At 34.5% G+C, this 10707-nt stretch overlaps 2 protein-coding genes across 4 annotated transcripts in view; one reads left to right on the forward strand and one right to left on the reverse strand.

Annotated features, from left to right (window-relative positions):
* The window catches only part of LOC133534402 (rho guanine nucleotide exchange factor 17), a 197358-nt gene extending 194083 nt beyond the window's left edge, over nt 1-3275 (forward strand). For all 3 annotated transcript variants that reach the window (XM_061873494.1, XM_061873491.1, XM_061873493.1), the window contains 3 exons: nt 882-1059; nt 1551-1721; nt 2127-3275. In XM_061873494.1, the coding sequence (XP_061729478.1) occupies nt 882-1059; nt 1551-1721; nt 2127-2416 (639 nt within the window). In that variant the 3' untranslated portion in view covers nt 2417-3275. The remainder of the gene's footprint in view (nt 1-881; nt 1060-1550; nt 1722-2126) is intronic.
* A 2237-nt stretch (nt 3276-5512) lies between these two features.
* LOC133534397 (uncharacterized) lies at nt 5513-9513 on the reverse strand. The gene is made up of 2 exons (XM_061873489.1): nt 8832-9513; nt 5513-7098 (listed from the first exon to the last, which is right to left on the reverse strand). Exon 2 carries the CDS (start codon nt 7085-7087, stop codon nt 5567-5569), a length of 1521 nt encoding a protein of 506 aa, XP_061729473.1. The 5' UTR covers nt 7088-7098; nt 8832-9513; the 3' UTR covers nt 5513-5566.
* Between the last annotated feature and the right edge of the window lie 1194 nt (nt 9514-10707).

The raw sequence follows: 10707 nt of genomic DNA on the forward strand, positions 1-10707 counted from the left end.
TTTTATTCAGTTGAAGAGTTTTTCCAATACAATAATGAATCTATTTAATTCTGACATGTGCGTTGTAAATTATTTAATGAATTAAGTTATATTTGTTTTTTTTTTATTTAAGTATTTGTTTTTGTATGAATTGACATGTTATCAAATATTAATTTAATTGTAATTACTACAAATTTTGAATTTTTAACTTATTATTTTATTTTGACATTATTTTATTTCATTTTTACATTTCACTTATGAATTAATTGTTTAATTTAATCATAGAAAATTTATTTATTTGCTGACATGTCCACTCACTACTTAGTTTAATTAAATTATAAGTATGTAATTAGTTCGTAAGTTTTCTAACACAATATATTATTGTTAAAGAAATAAATAAATGAAATGAAAAAAATGAATGAAACGTGCTTAGCCTAGTGTGACCCACAAAATTTATGTAAATGTATCTAATTTATTTTTAAAAATAAAATTATACATTATACTTTTTTTACTTTATTTATTATTAATACAAATTAAAATTTAGTAGAATTTTATCAAGTTGATGCAGTAACGTTGCATTAGATTTTCGATGCGACCACAAGGAAAAATCGATGTCTTTTAAAGTTTATAATTAGGTAATAATAAAATTACGTACATAATTATACACAGATGACGCCCTTGGGGAAGTTTCAGAATGACATTTCGATGCTGACTGTACGTACTTAACTACGCGTAAAACTTGCGTAATTGTGTTAAGCAATTCAAATGAGTGTTAATCCTCAAACTAGCAGTGGGCGAGCTGTCTTGCCCAAACACTCGTCACAGAAGGCTTGTACACAATGTTTATTTGCAATTTTTAATTTATGCAATTTACAACGCTTAATTAATGTAAAACATTCCAGGTCGATGAAACATTCCAAATAAGTTCTGAAACGAAGCCGATCAGTCACATGGCGGTGGCCGGCGGCTCAATCTGGCTGTCGCTGGACAACGCCGCCCAGCTCAGGTGTTACAATGCCACCACGAGAGAGATGCTCGCTGAGATCAATATCACGCCACAAGTTACCAAAATGTTGCAAGGTGAGTGCATGATCATCATCACAGATAGCTTAAAACGACGCCAGTTAAACTAGTTATTAATTAATAGAAAAGTGTTTGGAATTGACATTGTCTCCTTTTTTTGAAAATGCGCTGTGGCTGCCAGTCTACACTGAACATCACGGATGCGGAGATCATCTCTTTTGTCACACTGCTTGTTATTTTCTTGCCTTGTTTTAGGAAACCCTGTTTATTTTTTATGTATATATTTTTTTCTGTTTTTATCTTCTTGTATGTGTATTATTGACTATGTAAGTAGAAAAAAAAACACAGAACTATCCTGTTTATTTATTTGGGGGTAATAAATAGATTGTGTGTGATATGTACACAAGCTGAACGGAAGCAGTTACAGTTACCTGATTGTAGAAACGTATGTAGAGACCAGATGGTAGAATTTCCTCCGAATCTGATGGTCTGAAGAGCGGTTAATATACCCAGAAACGGCCTACTGATGATTGTTACACAATTTGCAGGTTGCGACGACATCATCCGGCAACACAAGGCGGCGTGCCTGCGCGTGACGGCGTTGCTGGCGCACCGAGACACGCTGTGGGTGGGCACGAGCGCCGGGGTGCTGCTGACGGCGCCGCTGCACAACTCGCCCAACGCCCGCACTGGACAATTCACTGTGCCTACGCTCACAGGTACGAGTACAAGTGTACTAATTTTAAAGGCAGTCCATATATTTATTTAGTTAGTAATATTTAGCAATATTATTAAAACCATAAACATGGAATGAACATTCAATAACTATAATCTAATATTACAATAATAATCAAGTCGCGCTTTAAATGCTGAGAAAAATGGTATAGAAAAACAAAAGACTAGCGTAATAGGCATTTTTGTTGTCACCGGCCAGCGCGCGCGGTGGCTGCACCATGCAGGTTTGCCATGTTACAAACTGTAGACTGCGACATCATCTCAAACCTACACGTACGCTGCCTAAATAGTACGCTCAAAATATTTTATGTACGTTATACACCCTCATAGCTATTTTATTCTAACGGAACACTACAATTAATTAGACCTAATGTTTTCTTTAATCACAGGTGTAACCTACGGTCATACTGGCCATGTAAGATTCCTGACCATCGTTGAAAATCCAGCAGCTCAGAAACAACCAGCGAAACCCGCGCAGGCAAGCCTTAAGACGAAAGCCTTGACCAGGCGGTCAGCCAACGCGGAAAAACTACACAAACAGGCGGAGACTACACAGAGTAACAAAGAAACTTTAATAATTTCGGGAGGTGACGGTTATGAGGACTTCAGGAGTTCGAGCATGACCGAAGACGCGGGCAGGGAAGACTCAACCAATCATCTCCTGTTGTGGAGAGTCTGAACGAATTTCAAGGCCTACAGGGTTTACAATTATTTCCAAGGCCTACTAAAAGAGGGCGTTGTACTTGGACCCGTGCGCCCACGAGATGGCGTCACGGAGAATTCGGAATTGACGTTTTCAAATGTTTTTCGAATGTGATTTAACGTAAAGTCTTGAAGACACGTAATAAGGAGCCTAATGATGTTAAAAATGTTTTCGGATGAATGTTATTATTCCAGCTTATAATTTAGATTGATGTACGCTAATCTAATTAAATTAAATAATAAATAAACGTTAAAAAATGTGTTGCGCTTGTGAGCGTGGGTAAATGTAGTATTATGAGATTATTAACGTTTAGTTAAGGCATTAAATGTCACCGTCATCCCGCGGCCATAAAATGTATACAAAATTTTATTACCAAATAATCGAAATTTTCAATGGTAATTTAACATTTTTAACAGTATTATTTAAAAAATCTGATTTGTTATGTTCGTACATCGTTTTAAAATGATGACCTAAGTACCTTATTATAGACATTTTATAATAGTTATTAAAAAGGTCTTTTAGAGTTATTTACATGGTAATAGCCATATCAGACGAGTGTTAAGTGTCCCTTAAATGCGGCCATAATGAACCAAGAAATAAATAATTATCTATAGTAAATGTGGATAGCCGGCCATTTTGAAACGTTACTTGTTTTCATGAAAAGTGAGCAAATGGAATTCTAAAATATTTAGAGTACGAATTGATATTATTTTGAGGTGATTGCTCAACATATTTGGACTTTACCGGATCTACTTGCAGAGCAGATTTAAATAAAATAGGATGTTTGGATGTATCACATATTATTATATTGCAGTAATAAAAAAGCCACACTAAATATGGTCTTTAATTTCCTGTAAAATAGTTCAGATTATGATCTCCCTAAGTTACTGTACCTACTAAGTAGTTATGTTAAACAAAAACGATAGATACAATGAAGTTAAATACGACAAACGCAACGCAGGCGCTGAAATCGTTTAGGTTCCGGTTGACAAATGAAGTTCAATGAGTTCGAATTCCAGATTATGACTTAAAAAAACAATATCTCGTTTATGGTGTTAACACGTTGAAGCTGGCGAGAAGATGAACCATAAACTACAGATAAAACCCCTGTTTTGAATAGGTACCCGCTTCAGTGAGCAATTTTCAGTGCCTATTTAGATTCGCAAATCAATACCAACAACTTTTGTTAATGAAGTTATGACTTTATGGTATTACAATTTTTAGAAAGAATAATCGAAATCATCATACATTCGGCGTGTCGGCAATTTTTAAATTCAAGGATGTAACGGATTTTAGAGGCGTTAAATGTGTGTATGATAATAAGAACCTACCTAATTTAGGCATACTTCAAATACATAGGTGAAGCCGATCTAGGGACGTGCCTTTACGACCGGTTACTAGATAAAATGGGGAAACAAATACAATGTAATTCGATCTGATAATAAACGAAAGTGTGCCATAAGCACTTATCTGCCATAATAAGAAGAACACAAGAGGTCGTTAATGAAATTTCATACAAATCTTGCAAGCCTAGGCTGGCAAAGTCCTCTTTTATTTTTTTGCGTTTTATTATTATTATTTCAGGGTTTCCAGGGTGGCATCTCCTAAACTGTACGTCGTAGCGCAAAAATAATCAAATGTTTGATCCCGTTTAGGAAATCCTAACGTAATAATAAAAAAACAAAAAATAAAAAAAGCGTCATGGCGTGCGTCGTAGCGCCAAAATAACCACATGTTTGTTCCCCTTCAATACCCCACGCACTGAATAACCTATCACATTAGGACATCATCCTATTTTTATTATTATTTCATTGCATGTTTGAGAAAAGCACTATACATACATCGGCGGGAAATATGGGGTTGCCCGCCTCAGACCTATCTATATGGCTTCGGCCGGCAACCCCTTTCGCCCCGGCATCTGTAGAATGTAAAATTGTATACATCTCGTTAACACTTATATGCGAGTACCTACGAGCGAGATGCATAATAATATAATAATAACCCCACGGCCGATACGGATGCTACCGCTATCAGATTCGGAAGCAGCAGGGGAGCAGGAAATATTCCAGGGCACAAACGTGCACTTACTCGTCTTCACCCATCTTAACCCAGTGGAATGGAGAACCGATACGACCGGAGATGAGATCAGATGATCTGTCTGGACAATCATATATTGAGTGTCGATGATATATAATTATGATGGTAGCCCTTATAGTTTCGCCATATCCGTCCGTCCGTCCGCGGATTTGCTCCGTGATCGTTAGTGCTAGAAAGCTGCAATTTGGCATGAATACATTAATCATGCATGGCGACAGTAAAATAAAAACTACAAAATTAAGGTATCCACTATACAAAATGATTTCTTTAATTGTATTTTTCTTCGTTTTGACCCAATATTTAGTGTGCTGGGGTATCGTTGGATAGGTCTTTCAAAACGAATAAGCTTCTCCAAAAAACATTTTCAAACACAAACACAAAGTTAATATTTTCAAAAATAATCGCTCCTAAAATAAATATGTACTCCCCAGCTCTAACTTTTGAACAATGGGACCGTAAAATTTAAAAAAGTTCATGAAACAAAAACTTAATAAATACTTAATTTCAATTAAAACTATAGCGAACATGATCGGTCCAGCCGTTTTTGAGTTATTGCATAAAATTTTCTCTTCTTAGTAAAAGACGTCCAAAGCGCTGCGAAGTAACTCCGTCAGTCCCTTATGCTTGTAAATATGATACTTAATAATAGCCCCCGTTTGGCATGTTCTGACAGAATGGTAGCTAAACTGAGCATGGCCCGACATGGTCTAGGCCGATTTTTTAAAATGATTCGTTATGGGCAATTACTGTAAATTTACTATATTAGAAAGAGAAAAGAGACTGATGATATTTATGTAATATTATTTTTTGAGGATAAGGGATGAAATTTAATAAAGAATTAATTTTTTTTTATTCAAACTATCGTGTCACAATAAATTTTTGTAATTACTTTCCGTTACATACATAAGTATATCTTTGTGAAAATTAATAACATTACTTTTTTTTACATTACACTTCGATTTTTTTTTCTTTTTTGTATAATACACTTATGTCAATAAGAGCCTACTATTAAAATACTATTAAAATATTTCAATTACACATAACAGCTATTTGACTAATGAATTCGTCGACTTCATTTTCATTGGTTTCATTTTTCTTGCCTCTGCTAACAAAATACGGATCATTTTGTAACTGAGCTGCTAACTTCTTCAGAATGTTTCGTCTGTCTCTGTCTTCATTTATTTCTCTTTTCACAACTTTGTTTTCATTATTCATTAATGTTAGTTCAATAGTCGCACAGATGAGTTCTTTAGCCTTTAAAAACCCATCACGAGTTTTTGAATTTGTTAAATTCATGTTATGAGAATCCTTCTTGCCTCGTGCTATATAAAAAGGATCGTTTCGTACCGATTTAACTATCTCTTCGATAGCGTTGCGTCTATCCCTTGATGTTTTAAAGTACTTCTTTTTGCCTCTCGATATAAAATAGGGATCTAGGGATTCAGCTGATGATCGACTGCTTCTTTCTACTAAAATATAATGTGGTTGATCAGCATATATTCTATCATCTAACAGAGTACTGGAGACTGACGGCTTCACAGTCAACTCAAAAGGAATTCGTTCAACGCCATGCTGATTTTTCAATCTATTACCATCAAACAAACCCTTTAACTGGCTTTCTCTTCCTCTATTCTTCCAGAAACGCCCGTTGTATTCAGTTGCATCTTTTTTAAGTCTTGATAAATAGTCTATATCACTTTCAACTTTATTAATAGCTTCCATTATAGATTCTTTGAGATCATCCTTACGCCTGCCTCTATTTCCCCAGAAAGGTTCAGTACTGTCAAGTTCTTTTTTACCACGATTTCCCCAAAATGGTTCTTCGTCTTCTTTTTTTCCTCGGTTGCCCCAAAAAGGCTCCTCATCTTGTCTTCTTCCACGGTTACCCCAAAACGGCTCATTTTCTTCCCTTCTACCCCGGCTTCCCCAAAATGGCTCATTGTCTCGTCTTCCCCTGTTACCCCAAAATGGTAAATTATTTTCTCTTCGTCCTCTCGTACCCCAAAATGGTTCTTCTTCTTGTCGTCTGCCCCTGCTACTCCAGAATGGACTAACTTCATTGTCAACTGGTATTTCATCTGAATTCCGCCTCCCTCGATTGCCCCAAAAGGGAATCGTATTTTCCCTTCTGTCTTTTAAACTTGGATGTCCGTTGAGCTTTTGTTTTGTTCTAAAACTGTAGTAATCATTATCACCAAAAACAAGATCGAAATACGATTGATCATTGTAATTTTCTTCAGATGAACGCCTGCCTCGGTTACCCCAAAAAGGTGGTTCATTATATAGTTTATTTTTTATGTTTGGAAACTTTCTATTCACTTGTTGATCAATATCATCTTTAGTTAAATCTTTATGAGTAACTTGTCTCTTTCCCCTATTAGCCCAAAATTGCCCATCGTTTTCGTCATAATCGGCAAATCTTTTAATGCGATCAGTTGCTTTTTCCTTAAATAGTATTTTCTGTGCAGTTTTTGTTTTATTCCCGCCGCCAAATGCATTACTGGACAGGATGAGCAGGATCAAGGCTGATATGTGCAGCCGTTTTCGCATTGTGCTTGCAACTGAAAAATATTTTCTTTATTTTTATTACACATTTAATTTGCCTTAAAACAATTAACTTTCCATGTTTTGAGTAAATGGTTACTAACAGGCTTCGGAGTATTTTTAGCATGGTAAGACTAAAGTGAGCTATGGAGTATTAAAATGAAAGTCATACTCATACTCATCCTCATTAAGTTCGTCCGGATCGTTTAAAAATATTCTGACTACTTATATGTTATACTGTTTATGTATATGTAATTAAATTGTACATTATAAAAATATATTAAATCTCCAAGAAAAGAAGCCATCGCAAGAGCAAACGCTCAAACCGCATTGTTGGATATGAACATGCCAAACGAGTTTAGTTTTATATTAAAGACAATTATCAAGTTATTGTTGAATCTATTACAAAATAACAGTTTATTAGTATTCCAATATAGCAAGTATTTCAAATAATAGACGACATTACTAAATTTTTAACATGTTTTAGCCCTGACACAATTAAAGATAAATTAGATGAAGAACTCATGCCTATAGCTACGTGTTCTATGGATATTGATTGTTCTATGGATTTATTAAAGTACCTGCATATTATTTGTTATTCGTCAATGAAGATGGTGGTGTATTATTAGTAATTTTTTATAGTTATTATTTATTTTATGAGTTATTTCATGAGGTATGAGTATAACTTTAATTTTAAAGTTAACAACGACTCCATAGTTCACTTTAGTCTTACCGTGATAAAAAATACTCCAAGGCCTGGTTATTAACATGGAACTATATACTGAGACTGTAAACTGGCTGACTGTGTGTGTGACTTACATAAATTTGCAGACAAAATATTACATATAGGTACTTCCTGAATATGTTATTTCTAAAAATATGTACCCATAAATTAAAAATATATATTTTTTAATATGCTATAGCATATTTGAATATGCTATAGCATATTTGAATATGCTATAGCATATTAACCAAATTTACCGGTAGTTAAGTCTTAACAAATTTTGATAAACTTTTCTATAACATAAAAAAATATATATAAAAAGCTAAATTCCCATTCTAAGTATCTGCGGATGTTAGATGAATTATAATCATTTGCAGCTTGCTCGTAAGCTGTTGATTTATTAAACACACCTACAATCTTAAAGACAACTATTTTAAATTATAACCTCTTTACAATATAATTGAGAAAGTATATGTAGTAGTGTTTTTAGGAAATTCCACAAAAAAATTCTTGAAAACTTTTTTTTCTAGTCAATTGATACATTACCTAAATATATTTTATTAAAAACTGCTCTTTATACTTATTATTTATATGACTGTCCAGATGTACAAAAAAGAAACAGAAGATAATATAGCCCCCTATGCTTTAGTTTTATATTTGAAAATTCGGAATCTTGACTTATTTAATAAAAGTTAAAATTAAATTTTAGGAAGAGGCTTTAGAAGGGCCTTTGGGACTCAAGAGGATATTGAAGTAATCTGTTTGTCTGATCTGCCAATTCTCTTGAAAACTGACTATAAATATCACAATTAAAGTAAATAAATCGTCCAAAAGTGCCTTCATTACTGTCTTGGCGATTACTTTAACCATTTTTTAGCATTTATAATAACAATTATAGTAACATAAAATCAAACTAGCGCATCTATTCGTCAATTTAATTCTAAATGTGTGTAATAGCTAGTATGTGAGGCGTGTTAAAAAACGACATTCAATTAGAACTAGTTGGCGAAAAGAGGGAGTACTTACAATTTTTTGAACTTCGTCAAATCAGGACCATAGCCACGTCCAGTAGCTGGCAGCAGGGTTGTGCTTCTGTGGGCCAGCGGTAACTCCGCTGCTTTTATAAGGGGTGGGCAGTCAGCCGCCCAGAGGGCTGTCACGGCGGATCTCATTTGTTCTGTTTTCCACTGGATTTCTCAAGAGAGCGTGTGACCGTTATTAAATTAAAACAACGTTTCTTACATTGGACTGGACATACGTGGGTAGCAAAGTTGGGTTCCTCGCTGAAGATGCGGGTTCGATATTATTAGGATTTTTTAGGTAAGAATATGAATGAATGAGTATGAATAAGGTTTTGCCTTGATATTTTGAATTAAACGATAAACTTTTTAAATATATGAACACATTTATTGCGAATGTTTCTATAGCGCTATCCTCAGCGTTTTCCCGCGTTGTTAAGCGACTACGAGCAGAGAACCCGCCGAGTGGGTTCCCTGCACTCAAGTTAGTGTTGCAGATGATAACAATGTTTCTTATTGTGGTAGGATGGTCTTTTACCACTACTAATAATAATTGTTACCTATTTTATTTTTATTTTACACGTGTGTGAATATGTGGATAAGCCAGGAAAATAGAATGCAATAAAAGATATCGACGCGGTGTATTCTGATTTGTCCTGCCGCGCCGAGTAAATGGGGCTTTACTCGTATTGGTATGGAGCCTTATAATTATGATGTAATAATTTTATTGATTTTGTCAAGTAGTTAAGCAGTTATCTACTCCATATTTAAATTTTTTGACTACCATACAAAGGAAAGGAAAGGAAAGGAGAAGGGGCACTTATATTTTTAGAGTTGATAGATCTCTGCCATCAGATTGAATACCAAAGGCAAGTAAGAATAATGTGTGTTGGGCCTTTTCTCGTCTACTGGAAAGCTCAAGGAAAGAGTTAAATTGGCTTAATTTTATCGAGTCGTGTTTAGCCCCGTTTTGATGTATTAGGAATCAGGTAAAATGTTTGATCAACTTCAAAAAGAAGGGCGTTTTTTTTATGCGAAAAAATACCGTAGCAGGCTTTATAGTTTTCCAAAAGTTAATCTTGATATTTGTTATTTTCTTGTTTATTAAGGTTTAACTTTTAGCGACCAAGCTCAGAAATGATACTGGTCTATAGTAGTTGCACGGACAGACCCTTAAACTTGTATTTAAACTGTGGACACGAATTAAGTGGACACATTTAGGGTGGTAACATCTCTTGACAATTAGTTTTTTGATAAAAGGTTTTATTGGTGAATATACTTTTATTTCGACAGTTAAGACGAAAGTGGAGGACCCCCGCGAAATCGCCTTTTCATATCAACGTAGCCCTCATTTTCCTCTCTGGATATCAACATTATTGAAAATATTTGGACACAATTTGTTATCGACCACAGCTATGCCTCGTACTTTTTTTTTTTTTTGTAATTTTTAATTATTAAGTAGAAGAGTTAAGAGCTTTTAAAAATTTGTATTAAAACGTTTTTGGCTCCTAATTTTTACGATAATCAAAACGACGAAAAAAAATTCAAACGTAGGGCCATAGATTTTTTATGGATAAGCGGCCGTCCTCTTTCCCCTTAACGAGATTATTTGATTATTTACCTAATATATAGATGTTATGGCTCAATTAAGACTTTCAATAAAAATTGTTTTGAACATTATTATTATGCATGGCTTAACAGACACTTGACTGTAAGTTCAAAGTAAGCCTTGGCATTAATAGGTATCAATCATCAGTACCTGTATCACTGACAATGTCAAAACTGACATAAACGCATACATAACGTAATTTACTTTCTATACATCTCTCTTGAACTTATATGCGAGTACGAGCGAGATGCATAGAAAGTAGGTTACGTTCTTG

Source organism: Cydia pomonella, chromosome 2 (assembly GCF_033807575.1).
Source record: "Cydia pomonella isolate Wapato2018A chromosome 2, ilCydPomo1, whole genome shotgun sequence".
NCBI classification, from domain to species: domain Eukaryota; kingdom Metazoa; phylum Arthropoda; class Insecta; order Lepidoptera; family Tortricidae; genus Cydia; species Cydia pomonella.